Source organism: Osmerus mordax, chromosome 3 (assembly GCF_038355195.1).
Source record: "Osmerus mordax isolate fOsmMor3 chromosome 3, fOsmMor3.pri, whole genome shotgun sequence".
Classification (NCBI taxonomy): Eukaryota; Metazoa; Chordata; class Actinopteri; order Osmeriformes; family Osmeridae; genus Osmerus; species Osmerus mordax.
Window position 1 is genome coordinate 8,387,599 of NC_090052.1, and position 22,237 is coordinate 8,409,835.

Below are 22,237 nucleotides of genomic sequence, written 5' to 3' on the forward strand. Positions count from 1 at the left end.
GCCCACAAGAGAGCACAATGAGCAAATATAAACCAAATCAAACATTGCATTTTTCATTGAAAACTTTGTTTAAAGTGCATAACAATCATTCATAGATCAAATATAATGTCTTAAATGAACACACAAGGAAATTGAGAAAAGTTAATATAACTGGAAGTGCATCAGTAATATCAGAAAGCACGCTTCAACAGACAGCGTAATACGTTTAGACAAAATAGCAAACTATAATTCCGAAACTGACATTCGGGATGAGAAGACTGCATGTGTGTTCTCAAGTTTGATGTTATGTAGTGTTATAGCTGTGGTTGCTTACACAACTTACAAAAGACCAAAACATTTAAAGGGGTCATTGACTGTTTTTTTGGGGTATTTCACACTGTTCCTTAAGGTCTCCGAATAGGGTATGTAACATTGGTTGGGCTGAAAATGGCCCCGGTGCTGTTCTATGCCCCCTGGTGCTTCATGTGAAATTGTCCCGGGAAAAAACGAAGATTGAGGAAGAAGAAGGATTTGGAAGTTGAAGACGTTTTAAAAAGTTAAAACTCCATTGGAAAACCATGTTAAAAATATTATGAATATTGATTTATATTAATTCAAACATTAGGGGTAGAAAGCTGAAAAGTCATAGCCTGAAACTGCTGAATTTTTTGATAGCTGAACGGTTTTAATAGCTGAAGATTTGAAGGTACTGAAAGGTATCAAGGAAGAAATAGAAGAAGAAGAAGAATATGAAGAAGTTGAATAAAGATTCAAAGAACACTTGGAATGCTGAAGCAGCATTCTGTAGGGCTGTTTTGCCAGCCCCTTTGTCACTGGTCACCCAGACACTCGTCTGGGACAGTCGTTGATTTGCATGAATGCTAAAATGACAATCACACCTTCATGACACACCTCTGGAAAGGTGGTCTCAACAGTTGAAGAGGAAGGTGGACCGAGGAAGACTCTGAAATTATCATTAAAAGTTGTGTTATTGTAAATATTGTTCTAAACAGCTTTAATGTCATGTTTGATATGATTTTGTTTCTTATTTTATGTATTACATTCTAGAAATAATTGTATTGCTGTAACATGTACATTTACAAGGTTTAGAGTGTTTGTGCTTGCAGCAGACCAACATGTGTTTAACATATTCCCTTGTCTTGCAAGGGCACCACTTGGTCTACTGCAGCCTTGATTAATGATCCAATTTGAATTTGTATGCGTTAGACAACTTTTCAGTCATATGACCGGTGTCCCCATTTTAGTCAGGTTTGGGTGTATATAGGAATACGTTTTTACCACTAACTTTGAGTTCTGTTTACGATACAGCTCCGGTGCGTTAGGCGCCTAGTCTTCATTGTGAATACCTTTGTTAACCATTGCTCTGAAGGTATGTTTTGTAGTTGATGATATTTCATTATCATTGTATTGATTATCTTACTATTTAGATAATAAACTATTATTGTGCATTTGAAGTTACTTGTTCTCCTTGAAACGTATCTATCACGCTACGGCGGTGAAAACTTTGATCTAGTCTGGTTGATGCGGCTAATACTGATTATAAACATAGACTTTTGAAGTAGGTTTTAACTTAAGGCCTCTGAGTCACTTACGGTGGATCTCCACGCTCTGAAGGAATTTACCGGAGCCTCTGAGTGATTGGTTTACATACTATGTCTACTATGGTTAAAATCCATATTATAGTAATGATAAACTGAATAACTGAGTAACTTGAATTGGGTTTCCCAAGCCGGGGACAAACACCAAGCGTCTCCGGCCTTACGATATCCTCTTTAACCTACAATTCCAACAATGATAACGTTAGTTGTTTCCACTTCAGCAAACGGGATCGACTTAGGTGGGTAACGTTACAGTTTAGAAACCAAACTATATTGGCAGTTTCTTCCCTTCCGCTGTTGGCCTCTTCAACAAGGCCAAGGGTTCACACTGACTTCATGACTTAATGTCCTTAAAACACACTGCTTTTTGCACTGCACTACACAATCTTGTACCATTTGTATTTTTATATTGTAAATTACGGCAACTTATATTTTATTGTATAGTTTAATTGTATTCTAATTCCACTTAGTATTGCTAGTTATGCCCTTAGTATAGTTAGTCCTCATATTTAAATTTTAGATTCCAATATGTTTAATGTTTGCACCTTCCTGCCAAAGCAAATTCCTTGTCTGTGCAAACTTTCATGGCGAATAAAACCCATTCTGATTCTGATTCTAAATCATCACACATTCTACGTATGCTCTTGCGTTAGCAAGCTAAACTAGCTTACATGCCTACAGTCTAGGTGTTTTCGCTATCTAGCTGTTCTTGCATTCCTTGCAAATCAGCATTAACTAGAGAGGATACAATTTCTGGGGAAATTGAAGGGTGTGCTTGCTTGCGTCGGTTGCACAGGGGTCTGTATATTTTATATAAAAATGCATCGGGCCTACTTATTATTTATAAAGATTACATAGATTTAAAAGCATCTTTTTTTTGCTGCTCATTTACAACTCAAAATACGAGTGAAGTGTCGAATGAAATATGATGTCTTCTCATTTCCCCTGCAAGAGGCAGCTGACAGGCTGAATCAAAACGAATACATTTGGCAGACCGGTGTAAAAATTGACCTAATCTCTACGACTTAAACGTCCTTTTAAGTTGTCCCTTCTCGTGATATTTTCAGGCATTTAGCCTACTCATATTGCATTCATTCATTAATAAAGAACCCCCTTTGAAGATTATTCTACGACTTTACCGGCAGAAGATAGAATCGCAATTCAAACAGTACCATCTGCTAACTGAAAATATGCCCCCAAAAACGTAAATAAGCTTGACATTTATTTAGTGGAAAATCGCTCATTCATAAAAAGCTCACTGGTAGCGATCATTGTCAGTAACAACGCAAAATGCGATATAGCCCTGTGTGGAGAAGCTGCCCCGGTAAATTCTACTACTACAGTACAGTACTAGACTACTGCTGTGTTCGTCTTGGTAGCGATTGCGTTGGTTGAATTGGATTTAACGTTCCGTTGTACGGTTTAGGCTGAAATTAATTATTTTCATGAACAGATTGACAACGTTTAGGCTGTGGCAATGAAGTTCAGGTTAGTAGTCAGATTGTTTCAACTATTGAAAGACTTTTGAGTAAGGGGAGTGCCGAACATGTTCTGTCACCGTTTGACTTGAACAGCTGAGGAGTTTTTGTTAGCTACTCACACTAGTGTCTCGGGTAGGCTACAGCGTTGCAGTGAGCTACACTGGTTTGAAACCACAGGTAATGGTAATTTCACCAACAAATCGTTTACTAATGTCAGAATAAATCATATAACGAAAATGTATATGTGAGGAATGTTTATTTTAACGATTGAAAACAGATACATCATAGACCACTGTAGTATGTGTTGCCCGGGCAACACAGGCTAATGTCATGATTCAGTGAAATAGTAGACTACTGTTTCCGAAAGTAGATGTACTTCCTTAATAATATCAGCTTATATTGTACATTACACATCACAATTGTGTGTCATATCACAAAGTAAAATGAGTAAATAGTTATCACCCTGGCCTCTTTTCTTGTGGCGTTTCTGCAGCTGCCTTGCAGTAAAGCTATAGTTAGCCTAGCTATCCCCCAAGTTAACAGATGCGAAACGAATGTTCTGCCAAAGGTAGTCACGCGTGTTTTCGTGACATTAGTGCAGACCGGTGTAAAAATTGACCTAATCTCTATGATTTAAACGTCATTTTAAGTTTTTCCCTTCTCATGATATTTTCAGGCATTTAGCCTACTCATATTGCATTCATTCATGAATAAACAACCCCTTTGAAGATTATTCTACGACGTTCCCCGGCAGTAGAAGATGGAATCGCGATTCAAACGGTACCATCTGCTAACTGAAAATATGCCCCCAAAACGTAAATAAGCTTGACATTTATTTAGTGGAAAATTGCTCATTCATAAAAAGCTCACTGGTAGCGATCATTGTCAGTAACAACGCAAAATGCGATATAGCCCTGTGTGGAGAAGCTGCCCCGGTAAATTCTACTACTACAGTACAGTACTAGACTACTGCTGTGTTCGTCTTGGTAGCGATTGCGTTGGTTGAATTCGATTTAACGTTCCGTTGTACGGTTTAGGCTGAAATTAATTATTTTCATGAACAGATTGACAAAGTTTAGGCTGTGGCAATGAAGTTCAGGTTAGTAGTCAGATTGTTTCAACTATTGAAAGACTTGAGTAAGGGGAGTGCCGAACATGTTCTGTCGCCGTTTGACTTGAACAGCTGAGGAGTTTTTGTTAGCTACTCACACTAGTGTCTCGGGGAGGCTACAGCGTTGCAGTGAGCTACACTGGTTTGAAACCACAGGTAATGGTAATTTCACCAACAAATCGTTTTCTAATGTCAGAATAAATCCTACAACAAAAATGTATATTTGAGGAATTGAAAAAACGATTGAAAACAGATAACGCTACATCATAGACCACTGTAGTATGTGTTGCCCGGGAAACACAGGCTAATGTCATGATGCTAATACTTCAGTGAAATGGTAGACTACTGTTTCCGAAAGTAGATGTACTTCCTTAATAATATCAGCTTATATTGTACATTACACATCACAATTGTGTGTCATATCACAAAGTAAAATGAGTAAATAGTTATCACCCTGGCTTCTTTTCTTGTGGCGTTTCTGCAGCTGCCTTGCAGTAAAGCTATAGTTAGCCTAGCTATCCCCCAAGTTAACAGATGCTAAACGAATGTTCTGGCAAAGGTAGTCACGCGTGTTTTAGTGACGTTAGTGACGCAGTGACGTTAGTAACGTCAGTGACTGTGGCTAGCAAATTAGCCACCGTTAGCTTCACTTTTCGCCACAAAAACTTAACTGAAGCTTAAACCATGCAACGGAACGTAAATTCCAATAGAAGCAACTCAATCGCTACCAAGACAAAACTTTTGACACCTACGTTGTCTATGTAGGCCAAATATTGACTGAGTTTTAGGGGGGCAAAAAAATAAAAAATAAATAATAATAATAACTAGAGAGGGTACAATTTCTGGGGAAATTGTAGGGTGTGCTTGCTTGCGTCGGTTGCACAGGGGTCCGTTTTTGAATGACATTTTTACAACTGATATTTCAGTATATTTTATATAAAAATGCATACTTATTATTTATAAAGAATACATAGATTTTTTTGCTGCTCATTTACAACTGAAAATACGAGTGAAGTGTAGAATGAAATAGATGTCTTCTCATTTCCCCTGCAAGAGGCAGCCTCATCGTTGAATCAAAACGAATACATTTGGCAGACCGGTGTAAAAATTTACCTAATCTCTATGACTTAAACGTCATTTTAAGTTTTTCCCTTCTCATGATATTTTCAGGCATTTAGCCTACTCATATTGCATTCATTCATGAATAAACAACCCCTTTGAAGATTATTCTACGACGTTACCCGGCAGTAGAAGATGGAATCGCGATTCAAACAGTACCATCTGCTAACTGAAAATATGCCCCACAAAAAGTAAATAAGCTTGACATTTATTTAGTGGAAAATCGCTCATTCATAAAAAGCTCATTGGTAGCGATCATTGTCAGTAGCAACGCAAAATGCGATATAGCCCTGTGTAGAGAAGCTGCCCCGGTAAATTGTACTACTACGGTACAGTAGTAGACTACTGCTGTGTTCGTCTTGGTAGCGATTGCGTTGGTTGAATTGGATTTAACGTTCCTTTGTACGGTTTAGGCTGAAATTAATTATTTTCATGAACAGATTGACAACGTTTAGGCTGTGGCAATGAAGTTCAGGTTAGTAGTTAGATAGACTTTTGATTTAAGTAAGGGGAGTGCCGAACATTTTCTGTCGCCGTTTGACTTCCTAAACAGCTGTGTACTGTAGCTAGATGTTTTTGTAGTGTGTCTCGCGTAAGCTACAGTTGCAGTGAGCTAGACTGGTTTGAAACCACAGGTAATGGTAATTTCACCAACAAATCGTTTACTAATGTCAGAATAAATCCTACAACGAAAATGTATATGTGAGGAATGTTTATTTTAACGATTGAAAACAGATACATCATAGACCACTGTAGTATGTGTTGCCCGGGCAACACAGGCTAATGTCATGATGCTAATATTTCAGTGAAATAGTAGACTACTGTTTCCGAAAGTAGATGTACTTCCTTAATAATATCAGCTTATAGTGTACATTACACATCACAATTGTGTGTCATATCACAAAGTAAAATGAGTAAATATTTATCACCCTGGCCTCTTTGCTTGTGGCGTTTCTGCAGCTGCCTTGCAGTAAAGCTATAGTTAGCCTAGCTATCCCCCAAGTTAACAGATGCGAAACGAATGTTCTGCCAAAGGTAGTCACGCGTGTTTTCGTGACGTTAGTGACGTAGTGACGTTAGTAACGTCAGTGACTGTGGCTAGCAAATTAGCCACCGTTAGCTTCACTTTTCGCCACAAAAACTTAACTTAAGCCCAAACCATGCAACGGAACGTAAATTCCAATAGAAGCAACTCAATCGCTACCAAGACGAAACTTTTGACACCTACGTTGTCTATGTAGGCCAAATATTGACTGAGTTTTAGGGGGGCAAAAAGAAGAAAAATAATAATATATATGTGAGAGAACAAAGGTTGTGCCCTTGCCGAAGGCAAAGCACACCCAATAATATATATGTGAGAGAACAAAGGTTGTGCTCTCGCCAAAGGCTTGAGCACACCCAATAAAAAGCAGAGGAGCTAGAGTTTAGCTAACATTGACTCGACGGGCATGGCTGCTGTTTGTCTATACCGTAAGCGTAGAAGATCCCTGTGCAGTTCGACCGTCAATTACACATTTGCTCTAACCATTTCACCAAGGACGGTTTTGAAAACCTGGGACAATGTAAAGCAGGATTTGCTATGAAGCTGTTACCGAAAAGAGGTGGGTTCCAACCTTATGTTCATCACAACCGCAAGTTGTAGTATGATTTTGTCGGTAACAGTTATTAGCAATGCTAAAGTATCCTGTATCTAGCACCTGCCTTTCTAGGCTAGACTGCTATTCGTTTTCTGGCTATTTTTTCAGAAGCTTCCCTTCTAATGCCGACTACAGCTAGTCTAGCTAGAGTCATTTGCTAAGTAAGCTATGTTGATGTGTTTTGAAACATATTTAGCATTCTACCTATGCTAGATACAGGAGACGTTATCATTGCTAATAGGCTAACTGTTAGCAACAAAATCAAACTTACAGCTTGCGTTTGTGATGAGCATGCGGTTGGAACAGCACCTCTTTTCAGCAACAGCGGCTTAGCAAATCCTTATTTAAATTGACCAAGGTTTTCATTCAAAACTGTCTTTGGTGAAATGGTTCAAGCAAATGAATAAATGAGTGTCGAACTTCACAGGGATCTTCTCATAGAAAAACATCAGCCATGCCCGTCGAGTGCCTGGTTCCTTGGGAAGATTACAAAAAGTGTCAGCATTCCCAGTACAGCCTGGAAAACTGCATTTACGATGGTCCATTTTCAATATACTTTAAAAACGTTAAAACTTTCTCCTTTGTTGTTCGCGTGGAAGTACACAGAGCAGCGCGCAGCTAAACTAGTGTCTGAGATCCTGGGCCATATCACCAGAGGGCTGGTCTGTATGTAAATGTTGGGGCGTGACAAAGGTAATGCTATATTTGTGACGTCACAAATACAGCTTTTTCAAAAACGATCGTTTTACAGCTGCAGTTTCAAGTTGTGAGATTTAGATAGGAAAGAAGTGTCAATGGACTTTGAGGTTCACTGTATTCCCATTTTACCCACCGAACTGTCGTTATTTAACTATTACAAGGTAAAATCGGTTTTGCAATCAATGACCTCTTTAAAAGTGCTGTGGAACTTGGTTTCTGGAATAGGCCTATCCAAGGCTAGATTGTTGACAAAAGCGACGTCATTTGTAAGTTGTGTAAGAAACCACTGATATATCACTTCATAACGTCAAACTTGAGAACACACACAGTCTTCTCATGCCAAGACTTTTCTGGAGAATGTTAGTTTGCCATTTTGTCAAAAGATCCTCTCTGACTCCCAAGTCCTCACTCTCTTTTTGACCCATTTTTCAAATTAACAACGCAGCCGTACTGCATCTAATGGGTTGAATCGGATAAGCTAACAAAAACAAACCATCATTACGTCATCATCTTGTCTCCTGACACACCAACATTTTTTGGGGCAAAGATTTTATTTGACAGTCCTATTAGAGACTAAATATATGTTGTTGTCCCCCTCCCTCCCCTACTGTGACTTACCCTGTGCGGTGGTGTGTGGATGAGTGCTCGGTAGAAGCAGGTGGTCTGAGGATAGAGGGCAAGCACCAGCTGGTCTTTGCTGAACAGGGCTTCGGGGTCCGTCTCTGGGTTTGCCTTCCACTGGGGCAAAGGAATGATGCGCCGCCTACTCAAAGTGTGCCTCCTGTGTCAGTGAAAACACACACAAAAGATGAAAGGGGGATCAAGCAAAAAGAGATGGAGTGTGGAAAAGGAGAAATAATAGGAGAACAAAAGGAAGTAGACAAAACAGACAAACATCAAACAAGTTGCAATGGAAAAAAAGAGAGGAAGGAGGAGAAAACAGTGGAAAAGGTGTATTGAAAAGAGTCATTGTTTATAATGGAAAGGAGTGGGGAAAAGACATACTGCACATCTAATAGAAAGGACACTCACTCTTTCCCCTCTTCATCAATATCATCAACTTCATACCTTGAAGAGATGGCAGAATACAAATTACAACACATACAATAACGCTACTCAAATTGTACCTTTTATTCTAGTTGTGGCTGATTCTGATGTCTTTTGTTGAAACAGAAGCTATTAAGTAGCAGGTAAAGTAACATTGTCAGTTACTTCCTGTCCTTGAGATGTATATAACTGGTGTTTGGTGATTAAAATGTGCAGCTAATTGGCTGAGAATTACTTGTTGGTGGAGTGACTGTAGCTGACCACTTCAGCTAGGATCCACTGTTCATCTCCGTCAACGGCCTTGACCCGCGCTGCCACCTTGTCTCCCTGCTTGGCCACGTAGTCACTGCTGGCTGGGATGGCCCCGCACAGGGGAGGGGGGCTGGGAGAGAGGGAGGAAAAAGGGTAAAGGAGAAGAACGGCAAACGTGGTATAGTGAGATAGGGAAAGAACGTGAGATAAGGAAAAAAGTGTGAATAAAAATGGAAGAAAAGAGATAAAGAGAATGTTAGTTTGCCAGAGATGGAAGATGGAGAGGACACAGATTTCCCAAATTAGTTAAAAATAATATCAGATTTCCATATTGATGGATATTTTATGGAAGTGTGGATCCTCTTAAGGTCTACTATTTGACACTGTAACCACTGGCTATCATACTACTGTCATTAGATCCGTTTGAGTTTTTAAATTTTCCAGCATTTTTTTTTTATGAACCCTTTAATCTGACCAAGGACACACTAAACAAGAAAAAATCATGTTGAGCCGTAGAAGGTTTAAGCTACCTGTCTCCTGGCTTGCCAATCCACAGAGGGAGCGTCATGGCTGACTGTTGGAGTAGGGTCATGAGCACCCCTCTTCTCATTGTCTTCCTTGGAGGGTCATGATCACTGTACACACCTGCCATTTTAGCAGCTGGAGATGTGTGTGTGTGTGTGTGAGAAAGGAGAAAGAGGGAAAAAGAGGTACATCAAATTCTGCATTAATACTGTTCTTTAAATACCTAGCCTTTACCCTTCTTCTTTAAAGATCCTGTAAAGCAAATTCCATGATTTGCTTCTCAGTACATTATATACGTGTGAAATGAGTACCTAAAAGCATGTACAAAGTGCAACAACTTTTGTCTCACTGAAATGTGGAGTTAGACCGTAGAACAGTTTCTCTTCTGTTTTCAGATCAGGTTTTAATGGGCGGAGTCCAAAAATGACCTATCTACGTCATTTTGACCCATCTACGTCAGATCACTGAAATGTTCCTCCTGCTGTAGCTACTGTTATTGTAGCCTACATCAGCTATCTAGCTAGCTTCAGGATGTCTCCCTCCATCCGCAACTGCATCTTCCCTGGTTGCAATAACTTCAGCTGTGCTGCAACGCTATTTAATTTCCCTATTGATGAGGAAAGGAAAAATAGGTGGATTGATTTAGTGAAGAGTCACGCTGATGGAGAGCTTCGGATAAACTCCAACAGCCGCCTCTGCAATGACCATTTCACGGCGGATAGTTTTAACATGGACTAGAGACAGACGGGGTTCAGGGACACACGGCTTCTCTTGCAGCGCGGAGCAGTACCGAGCATCGCCTTCCCGGCCGTTCCTCCTCCGGTCGCACCTGGACCATCCACCGCCGCCAGCAGTTCATCACTCAGTTCTGTGTGCTTGTTATAATTATACTAGATAACTTTTCCAGAGGTATCTTTGCTATGAGTTAGTGCAAACCGCTAACTTGATATTAGGCTACTCGGTGTAGAATGATGGTATTTTGGGGAAATGGTAGCTAATGTGCTAGAAGTAGTTGGAGAGCTCACTGTCTGCTGTCTCTGGAGTCCATTTTTACTCCTGTGTTACAGCTCAGGGGAACATTTCAGTAAATTTTCAGTTCACAAATACATTTCTAATTCTATACTGTTTTTTTTTGGCTTGACGTAGCGTCCATTATCTGGGTCGTAGGTAGGCAGCGAGGGGCGGAGCTTCAGCTCCTTCAGGTGACACGCCCTCCCAGTCTCTAGCAGAGAAGAGTGCTGATTTTCTCACGATTTCAAAGCTTAATTTAACATACTTGTCTGTTTTTTTTTCATTCGAATTTGGATGGGTGGTGTGGTGAACTTAAAACTTTTTTTCAATTCCACTTTACAGGATCTTTAATCTACATAAAATGTAAACTTACTTACCTATTCTTCTCTCCTCCAACAATGATTTGATTTCTGCAATTTTTTCAAGAGCATGACGTAGAATACTGTAAGAAAAAATATCATAATGATGTTTTTCAGTCCATGCAAGAGGACTTTAAGATTAAAGGCAGGATAGGTATGTTTTGCGAACCAAACCATTTTGGCTCGAGTTCAAAAGGGTTCAAACCAAAATATCCCGCCCCCTTCCTTAAAAGCCACTCCTCCAAAACACATAAACATGCACATAAACACCTTGATGATTGCTCGTGTTTATTACAGTCCTGCGACGTCCCACAGATAAAGGATGGATTTCATTTTACTGCCAAGCCTTTAGATTTAGCAAGGTTTAGCAAGGCGGTGAGGGAGGCTAAACGACTGTACTCGGAGAGACTAAAACACCAATTCTCTGCAAACGATTCTGCTTCTGTCTGGAGAGGGCTCAGGCAGATGACCAACTTCAAACCCAGAGCCCCCCACTCCACTAACGACTCCCGCCTGGCCAACGACCTGAATGAGTTCTACTGAAGATTTGAAAGACAATTGGACAGTCCTGAACTACCCCTTCCCACCCAGGAGGCCTCCCTCCTCCCCCCCTCTACAGTGACAACTCTTTCCGTTCAGGAGGGTGAAGTTAATAGAATTTTCAAGAGGCAGAATCCCCGCAAAGCAGCTGGGCCAGACTCTGTCTCTCCAGCCACCCTCAAGCACTGCGCTGACCAGCTGTCTCCGGTGTTTACCTACATCTTTAACACCTCCTTTGAGACATGCCATGTGCCAGCCTGTCTCAAGTCCTCCACCATCATCCCTGTGCCCAAAAAGCCAAGGCCAACAGGACATAATGACTACAGACCCGTCGCCCTGACCTCTGTGGTAATGAAGTCTTTTGAGCGCCTGGTGCTGGCACACATTAACTCCATCACAGACCCTCTACTGGACCCCCTGCAGTTTGCCTACAGAGCCAACAGGTCTGTGGACGATGCAGTTAACATGGCCTTCCACTTCACCCTACAGCACCTGGACTCCCCAGCATCCTATGCCAGGATCCTTTCAACTTCATCGATCGACTTCAGCTCTGCCTTCAATACCATCATCCCCGCCCTGCTTCAGGACAAACTCTCCCAGCTGAACGTGTCCGACTCCACCTGCAGGTGGATCACAGACTTCCTGTCTGTCAGGAAGCAGTGCGTTAAGCTGGGAACACAAGTCTCTGACTCCCGGTCCATCACCACCGGATCACCTCAGGGCTGCGTCCTTTCTCCTCTGCTCTTCTCCCTGTACACCAACAGCTGCACCTCCAGTCATCCGTCCGTCAAACTCCTGAAGTTTGCGGACGACACCACCCTTATTGGGCTCATCTCTGGTGGAGACGAGTCTGATTATAGGTGGGAAGCGGCCAACCTGGTGACCTGGTGCAGCCATAGCTCAATGCTCTTAAGACAGTGGACTTGGTTGTGGACTTCAAGAAGAACACAGCCCCACTTACCCCCATCACCCTGTGCGACTCCCCAGTCAACACTGTGGAGTCCTTCCGCTTCCTGGGCACTATCCTCTCCCAGGACCTCAAGTGGGAACTGAACATAGGCTCCCTCATCAAGAAAGCACAACAGAGGATGTACTTCCTTCGGCAGCTGAAGAAATTCAACCTGACAATGATGGTGCACTTCTACACAGCCATCATTGAGTCCATCCTCACCTCCTCCATCACCATCTGGTACACTGCTGCCACTGCCAAAGACAAGAGCAGGCTGCAGCGTATCATCCACACTGCTGAGAAGGTGATTGGCTGCAATCTGCCTACCCTCGAGGACCTGCACACCTCGAGGACCCTGAGGCGAGCGAGGAAGATTGTGGCCTACTCCTCCCACCCTGGACACTCCCTGTCAGTCCCCTCCGGCAGAAGGCCGCGGTCCATCAGGACCAATACCTCACGCCACAAAAACTGTTTCTTCCCTTCCGTTGTTGGCCTCTTCAACAAGGCCAAGGGTCCACACTGACTCTAATGACTTCCTGCTTAAAACACACTGCATTTTGCACTGCATTACAAAATTGTATCTTCTACATTTGTATTTTTTGTAATATTTGTATTTTTATATTGTAAATTACAGCAACTTATATTTTATTGTATATTTTATCTAATTCTAATTCCACTTAGTACTGCTAGTTTATGTACCCTTAGTATAGATAGTCCACATATTTAGGTTCCTATATGTTTATTGTATGCATCTTCCTGCCAAAGCAAATTCCTTGTCTGTGCAAACTTTCATGGCAAATAAATCCCATTCGGATTCTGTTTCTTCTGATTTATTGGTTGCTATTAGGATGTGAAGTTCATTTCAGCAAATATGATAATTAATGCTTCTCAACAACATTACATATCCTGCCTTTAAGTTTTAATACACACAATAGGGTCTGGTGCTCACCTGCACTCTGCCTCAGCATCCGCTTTTGCTGTAGTGTAGAGGCCCCTTAGCTTTGTCCGGTAATAAGGAGAGGCTGAGAGATATGGATATAAACAACATTTAAGGAAGAGAGAAGTACAGTGCAGTACTGGATTCAGTTTACAACAGTAGGAAATCATCACTGTCACGTGGCCATGGGAAAACTGCAACAACAGAAAAAGCCGCAAGATGGGTAAGATGGAAACGTACTTTTATTTTCCGTCTGCATCCTTTCGTGTGTTTTCTGAATGTTGAGCAGATTGTGTTCACTACGTGACCGCTCCTCCTAAAAGAGAGGAAAGAGAGTAGTGTAAAGTCTCCATCAAGTTTTCTATCTGTCACCAAGCCTTTCTGCTACTCTGAGCTTTCCTTTACGCTGACATGGTACATAAACATGGAATATGGCTATATCCCAGCACTGATCCTTATCTACGTTGTCCTTGTAAAATTGTTGCTGGGGGTCATACAACTCCCTGTGCTTTTCAACTTCGAGAATTCATTTGATGCTGATTTTTGAAATCGACTTGGGGGTTCTCTCTCTGCACGTGTGTGTTGTGTGCAACACGTGACAACTCGTTTCTCTCAAACAAACAAAACAACTACGGGCAGGCTAGCTCAACAGATAAATCCGTTTATTTTCATTCGTTTTCATCAGGGTAACCACATGTAAAGGCTGTTCATTACCAACATTGTGTAATTATAAAGTCTACAACTTTACAAATGTTCACCGTAGTCTACAATTAATGGAGTAAAATCGTAATGTTTTTTTATTCAAATATATCAACTAATATGGTGTATTTCATCATCCTGCAGCCGATTTCGCAAGCGTCTTGCAAAACTTTTTGACCAGCTGCCGAAACGATCGCTGCAGATCGCAGGCGATCGCAGGCAATCGCGGCGCTTCGCAGCCAGTGTGCTCAGTCCCATTTGATAACATGGGCTTCCAGGCGCGTCGCAGCAGATCGCAGCCGATCGCAGGCAGTGTGTCCCAGGCGTAAAGCCGCTTGCACACTGCCAGAAAAACGCAGACCAACTCCAACCAAAGCGTGCGCCATTCAGTCTGTGCTTGTTGGTGTTGGTCGGATGGAGTTTTTCGAGTTTGGAAAGTCTGACCAATGTGCAATGTCCAATAACTGGCAGTATTCTGACATTATGTTCCCTTGACAACTACCCATACTCGCATGCGGAATGTCAGCGCGCACAATTATCTATGATGTATATAAATAATAATAATACATTTTATTTGGAGGCGCCTTTCAAGTCACCGAAGGTCACCTTACAATAAAGAATACAGGATAAAAGATAGAAGCATTAAAGATAAGAACAACATTAAAACATCAACATAAAAACAAGTGAAGTGCACAGGGTCCAGTTATAGAAAGTAAGCCAGTTTGAACAGGTGAGTTTTGAGTTGAGACTTGAATGATGTGATGGAGTCTGATTGTCTTATGTGTGGGGGGAGGGAGTTCCAGAGCCTGGGTGCTGAGCAGCTGAAGTCTCGGGCACCCATGGTACTGAGGCGTGATGTGGGAATGGTTAGCAGTCCAGAAAAGGATGAGCGGAGGGTGCGGGAGGGAGTATGTTCGTGAAGGAGGTCGCAGAGGTAAGTGGGGGCTAGATTGTGGAGAGCTTTATAGGTGAGGAAAAGGTCTTTGTAGTCGATGCGGTATTGTACAGGGAGCCAGTGAAGTTGGATGACTACAGGAGTGGTCCGATGATTTGGTACAGGTGATGATCCGGGCGGCCGAGTTCTGAATGATTCGCAGTCTGTTGATGAGTTTGGTGGGGAGTCCGGTGAGGAGGGCATTGCAGTAGTCGATGCGGGATGTGACAAATGAGTGGACCAGGATTTCGGTGCTGGACTGGGTCAGTGATGGGCGCAGTCTGGAAATGTTGCGGAGGTGGAAGAATGCAGTCCGGGTGATGTTTTGAATATGGGGTGCAAATGAAAGGGTGCTGTCCAGAATGACGCCGATATATGATTATATTACTCACTTTAGCCATAGATTCCATATTTTGGGAGGGGGCGCTCTGAGATATACTAACTTAACATTAGGGATTATAAATTACAGTAGGCCTACTTGTATCCTATCCTAGATGGCTATTTGAAACGTTTTTCACACTCAGGTTATTTGGAACTTTAAACTTCAATATCTTACGGTAAAAATGTTTAATCTACTAACTAGGCCATTTCGTAGAGAACAGAGGGAAACTGCTTATATTTTAAATTAGACCACAGAACATGTTATTTTTATATAGGAGTGAATACAGGTAGTGGGACACTTTCAGAATAATTTCTTTGTACGTCACTTTTTGCCATCAGAATCAGAATTCTGTTTATTCGCCATGTATGTTATACAAACACAGAATTTACTGTGGCAGGGAGGTTCAAACACTAAACATATACGAATCTTAAATTAAGTGAAGGTACAGAAGTTTAACTATTCCTAAGAACTAAACAATCTAAGAATAAAACAATTTAAATATAAAATAATATAAAAATAAGAATAAGAAAGAGCAGCATGAGTGGTCAACATAGCAATAGTGCAATCAGATACTGGGTTAAATAATGTCAGTGGGAGTCCTTGGCCTTGTTGAAGAGGCCAGTAGCAGATGGAAAGAAACTGTTCTTATGGCGTGAGGTTTTGGTCCTGATGGACTGCAGCCTTCTGCCGGAGGGGAGTAGCTGGAACAGGGAGTGGCCAGGGTGGGAGGGGTCGGCCACAATCTTCCTCGCTCGCCTCAGGGTCCTCGAGGTGTGCAGGTCCTCGAGGGTAGGCAGACTGCAGCCGATTACCTTCTCAGCAGTGCGGATGATATGCTGCAGTCTGCTCTTGTCCTTGGCAGTGGCAGCAGCGTACCAGATGGTGATGGAAGAGGTGAGGATGGACTCAATGATGGCTGTGTAGAAATGCACCATCATTGTCTTTGGCAGGTTGAATTTCTTCAGCTGCCGTAGGAAGTACATCCTCTGTTGTGCTTTCTTGGTGAGGGAGCTGATGTTCAGTTCCCACTTGAGGTCCTGGGAGAGGATGGTGCCCAGGAAGCGGAAGGACGCCACAGTGTTGACTGGGGAGTCGCACAGGGTGATGGGGGTGAGTGGGGCTGTATTCTTCTTGAAGTCCACAACCATCTCCACTGTCTTAAGAGCATTGAGCTCTAAGTTGTTCTGGCTGCACCAGGTCACCAGGTTGTCAGCTTCCCACCTATAGTCAGACTCGTCCCCGTCAGAGATGAGCCCAATGAGGGTGGTGTCGTCCGCAAACTTCCGAAGTTTGACAGACGGATGACTGGAGGTGCAACTGTTGGTGTACAGAGAAAAGAGCAGAGGGGAAAGGACGCAGCCCTGAGGAGATCCAGTGCTGATGGACCGGGAGTCAGAGACTTGTGTTCCCAGCTTAACGCACTGCTTCCTGTCAGACAGGAAGTCTGTGATCCACCTGCAGGTGGAGTCAGGCACGTTCAGCTGGGAGAACTTGTCCTGAAGCAGGGCGGGGATGATGGTGTTGAAGGCAGAGCTAAAATCCACAAACAGGATCCTGGCGTAGGATGCTGGGGAGTCCAGGTGCTGTAGGGTGAAGTGGAGGGCCATGTTAACGGCGTCATCCACCGACCTGTTGGCTCTGTAGGCAAACTGCAGTGGGTCCAGGAAAGGGTCGGTGATGGATTTGAGGTGTCCCAGCACAAGGCGCTCAAAGGACTTCATTACCACAGAGGTCAGGGCGACGGGTCTGTAGTCATTGAGTCCTGTTGGCCTTGGCTTTTTGGGCACAGGGATGATGGTGGAGGACTTGAGACAGGCTGGCACATGGCATGTCTCTAGGGAGGTTGTAAAGATGTAGGTAACAGTGTTTCCCCTAGGATTTTTTTTTTGCAGTGGGGGCAGGTCTGTCCGAACCCCCCCCCCCCCCCCCCCGGGCCAAAACAAAGTCCTAACCCTATATATCGGAGCAGGTTAATGTAATACTCTAACAGCTAATGTCATATTGCACATATTGCACGTCCGATTTCCCCTAAAGAAATAAGACACCCTTAAAGACACCTTACAGTATGTTCTAAATGGCATAAATGCTGCCAATTAATAATTGACGTAGCAACTTATTGGAAATGGTCAGTAGCCTAGCCTATTGATTAAGGTAGGCCACTCTGAAGCATGTACACTGTCTGCTTCATTTGATCTTGATAGGCTAAGCATTCTGTAGCAAATAATAACAATATACCCACAATTTATTCATTAAAACTACTTCAGCATAATAATGCACCTAAAATACAAACGTGAGCAAGGGCAGCAATTGCTATCGAATCAACAGACGTGCAATTTTGCTAGCAGGTGAAGAATACAAACAACGAAAATCACCAGTTAACTTAATTTACATTTGCAAGAACTATAGACTAATACAATAACAGGCTTTAATGAACTGACAACATAAGTTACACGACTTACAGTTCTCAAGGACGCACACCCGCAATCTCAACTGCGCTGTGAAGCGCGCGTCTGTGCTATTCTCCGACATGCGCTCTAACAATCACGGCTGATAGACTGCCTAAATTTTTGTACAGCCCTATTTCTGATATCGTGGCAGAAGAAATGTAACCGTGGCGTGCCGCCACAGAAAAATCAACATAGCGGAAACACTGAGGTAAACACCGGAGACAGCTGGTCAGCGCAGTGCTTGAGGGTGGCAGGAGAGACCGAGTCCGGCCCAGCTGCTTTGCGGGGGTTCTGCCTCTTGAAAAGTCTGTTAACTTCACCCTCCTGAATGGAGAGTCGTCACTGTAGAGGGGGGGAGGGGGGAGGCCACATGGGTGGGACGGGATAGATCAGGACAGTCCAATTGTCTTTCAAATCTACAGTAGAACTCGTTCAGGTCGTTGGCCAGATGGGAGACGTTACTGGAGTGGGGGGCTCTGGGCTTGTAGTTGGTAATCTGCCTGAGCCCTCTCCAGAAAGAAGCAGAGTTGTTTGGCGCTTCAGTCTCTCTGAGTACAGTCGTTTAGCCTCTCTCACCGCCTTGCTAAACCTGTTCTTCGACTCCTTGAATCTGTCTCTATCCCCACTCCTAAATGCTTCCTCCTTCTCTGACCTCAACCTTCTGAGCTCTGCTGAGAACTGGCTTGTCGTTGCTGAAGTTCACCCTGGTGCGTGTTGGAATACAGCAGTCCTCACAGAAGCTGATGTATGATGTCACAGCCTCTGTGAGTTCATCCAGACTATTGGTAGCAGTCGTAAACATATCCCAGTCAGTACAGTCCAAGCACGCCCGCAGATCCTCCATAGCCTCACTGGTCCACTGTTTTGATGTCCTCACAACAGGTTTACAGAGCTTTAATTTCTGCCTGTATGCAGGAATCCGATGGACCATGGTATGGTCAGAGTGACCCAGTGCTGCACGAGGGACGGCGTGGTAGGCTCTACTGACTGTACTGTAGCAGTGATCCAGAGTCTTCTCTTCTCTGGTTGGACATTTGATGTATTTGGGACTCGCCATGAATGCATTGCCATATAATCAAACATGATACATTCATGAAAAGCTTGAAGTCTCCCTTAAACCATTCATGAGGAAAAAAACATGAAAGACCAAACACAGGAAGCATGACCCTTCTTTGAACCTCTGCTAACCAAACCCCAAATTCTTTCATGATATTGGTAAAGTGGGACAGCATTACTGTCTATTTAAGTATGCAATTTAAGTATTTTAAAATAATTTTTCTAGCATGTTATAGTATACTATTGTTACAATAGGCGTTGTCTAGGAGGGGGACAGTAGTGCACATCCTCCCTGTCTGTTTAACCTTCTATCCTGAAATATGTTTTGGACTGTTTTACATTATACTGAAAAGTAAATCATGGCCTATCCCAAAGTAGTTACTCTTAATAAATGCAATCATTGTTGACATGTAAATTGACATAAACCCCCTTTAAATGACTTGAGTGTCTGTCCAAGTTAACCAGTAACACCCTGTCCCACTTTACCAATAGGTTAACTGGGACAGAGACAAAAACAATCAATAAAAACATATACAACTAGAGAGGGTACAATTTCTGGGGAAACTGTAGGGTGTGCTTGCTTGCGTCGGTTGCACAGGGGTCCGTTTTTTAATGACATTTTTACAACTGATATTTCTGTATATTTTATATAAAAATGCATACTTATTATTTATAAAGATTACATAGATTTAAAAGCATATTTTGTTTGCTGTTTATTTACAACTCAAAATACGAGTTAAGTGTAGAATGAAATAGATGTCTTCTCATTTACCCTGCAAGAGGCAACCTCATAGGTGAATCAAAACGAATTAATTTGGCAGACCGGTGTAAAAATTGACCTAATCTCTATGACCTAAACGTCCTTTTAAGTTTTTCCCTTCTTGTGATATTTTCAGGCATTTAGCCTACTCATATTGCATTCATTCATTAATAAAGAACCCCCTTTGAAGATTATTCTACGACGTTACCGGCAGTAGAAGATGGAATCGCAATTCAAACAGTACCATCTGCTAACTGAAAATATATGCCCCCAAAAACATAAATAAGCTTGACATTTAATTAGTGTAAAATTGCTCATTCATAAAAAGCTCACTGGTAGCGATCATTATCAGTAACAACGCAAAATGCGATATAGCCCTGTGTGGAGAAGCTGCCCCGGTAAATTGTACTACTACAGTACAGTACTAGACTACTGCTGTGTTCGTCTTGGTAGCGATTGCGTTGGTTGAATTCGATGTAACGTTCCGTTGTACGGTTTAGACTGAAATTAATGAACAAATTGACAAAGAATAGGCTGTGGCAATGAAGTTCAGGTTAGTAGTCAGATAGACTTTTGATTTAAGTAAGGGGAGTGCCGAACATGTTCTGTCGCCGTTTGTCGACTTCCTAAACAGCTGTGTAGATGTTTTTGTAGTGTGTCTCGCGTAGGCTACAGCATTGTAGTGAGCAACACTGGTTTGAAACCAAAGGTAATGGTAATTTCACCAACAAATCGTTTACTTGTAATGTAATGTCATAATAAATCATACAACGAAAATTTATGTGAGGAATGTTTATTTTAACGATTGAAAACAGATGCATCATAGACCGCTGTAGTATGTGTTGCCCGGGCAAGAGAGGCTAATGTCATGATGCTAATGCTTCAGTGAAATAGTAGACTACTGTTTCCAAAAGTAGATGTACTTCCTTAATAATATCAGCTTATATTGTACATTATACTTCACAATTGTGTGTCATATCATAAAGTAAAATGAGCAAATAGTTATCACCCAGGCCTCTTTGCTTGTGGCGTTTCTGCAGCTGCCTTGCGGTAAAGCAGTTAGCCTAGCTATCTCCCAGAAGTTAACGAGCAGCTAAACTAATGTTCTGCTAGAGATAGTCACGCGAGTTTTCGTGACGTTAGTAGCGTCATTGACTGTGGCTAGCACGTTAGCCACCAATTTTTCGCCACAAAAACTTAATTTCTACTTAAACCGTGCAACGGAACGTAAATACAAATACAAGCAACTCAATCGCTACCAAGACGCAACTTTTGACACCTAGGTTGTCTATGTAGTCCACATATTGACTGAGGCTTAGGGGGGCAAAAATAAATAATAACTAGAAAAAGGCTGTTCCTGCGAAACAGCAGTGAGAATGCTGAAAACCTGAATGGGGATAGCTGACCATGCTAAAAAAGATGAAAATAGTGAAAATTTGGTCGAAAGTTATAAGCTTCAAAGCACCCGAAAGGTATTTTTGAAAGGGGCTGGAGCTGGACGAAAGCATAAAACTACAGAAAAGAGAAGAAAAATGCAAAAAGTGAAATAATTCAGAAGAATTTGAAAATTTAGTAGAAAGTCATTTGCTCAGGTTTCAAAAGGTCTGAAATGTATTTTAGAGAGGACCTGGAGCTAACTCTGATTAAAATGCTGTTGCAAAAAAAGCTGCACTATTGTGGGTAGTAAATAAGATAATGCTACATCTAACCAGCGGATCATCTTGCAAGTGTGTCAAAGTGGTATTTTTACAGACTGTATTAACACCGTAGGCGTGAATAATGCATGCATCGTGATTGTCGTCCATCTGTAGCCAAAGCGAAGCTAGAGAGAGGATGCAATGGGAGACTTTCTACAGTAAGCCATATCTACTGCTTCAAATTGAAAACGGACACCATCTTTTGATTAAAGACAAGTTCCTTAACCTCTGTTGTCAATATTGCGAATAAAAAGTAAATACTCTTCAGTTACGCAGTTAAGCATTTGTTTGTAGCTAGGTAACAAATATTATGTCTGGAAAAATGTAGCTAGCTATGTGACCTGTTTCGCCGTATGATGTCGTAGTGTCACTAGAATGGCCATAAGAAAAGATAATATTTCAAATCTGTCTGCTGTTCTACATTGCCCACACAATTAATTATATATATATATCAACTCTAACATGGCCTGTATCTTGTATCGAAAGTGCTCGAAAATTATCTCGTCTAATGTATGGTGGACTGAGAAAACATATTTGTTAGTCAAAGCAGAGCGAGCAGATGTCGTGGGAGAATTCCTACTGTATTAGATTTACTGCTTCAAATTGAAAACGGAGAAGATATGTAGAGTAAAGACAAGTTACTTAACATCTGTGTTCAATATCGTCAATTAAAAGTAAAAACTTTGCAGTTACGAAGCGTTTGTTCGTAGGATTAACGCCAGCTGCAGCAAACACTTAGCTACGCGACCCCGGTTTGGCTGTTCTGACGGTCAGCTATGACAGTCTTTAGCCTCGATTTTTGCAGATTTCTGTGAAACTTGCTAAAATAAAAACGATCTACATAGATTATGTACACATTAAGCTCAATGTACATACCTTGTTTGGCCAATTTGGTCGATTGTGGAAAAAAGTTGAACCGTTTTTAGTTATGGAGAGCCATCGCGCTAGCTCGATTATAAGAGAGAATAACAGAAATTTAGCTAGAATCCACACCTCA

At 42.0% G+C, this 22,237-nt stretch overlaps 1 protein-coding gene across 3 annotated transcripts in view; it reads right to left on the bottom strand.

Moving 5' to 3' along the window:
• Positions 1-22,237, bottom strand: part of sgf29 (SAGA complex associated factor 29) — a 28,823-nt gene that overhangs the window by 919 nt on the left and 5,667 nt on the right. For all 3 annotated transcript variants that reach the window (XM_067233134.1, XM_067233136.1, XM_067233135.1), the window contains exons 3-9: positions 13,506-13,581; positions 13,278-13,350; positions 10,858-10,922; positions 9,475-9,604; positions 8,928-9,074; positions 8,678-8,713; positions 8,264-8,426 (exon numbers count right to left, since the gene is read on the bottom strand). In XM_067233134.1, the coding sequence (XP_067089235.1) occupies positions 8,264-8,426; positions 8,678-8,713; positions 8,928-9,074; positions 9,475-9,604; positions 10,858-10,922; positions 13,278-13,350; positions 13,506-13,581 (690 nt within the window). The remainder of the gene's footprint in view (positions 1-8,263; positions 8,427-8,677; positions 8,714-8,927; positions 9,075-9,474; positions 9,605-10,857; positions 10,923-13,277; positions 13,351-13,505; positions 13,582-22,237) is intronic.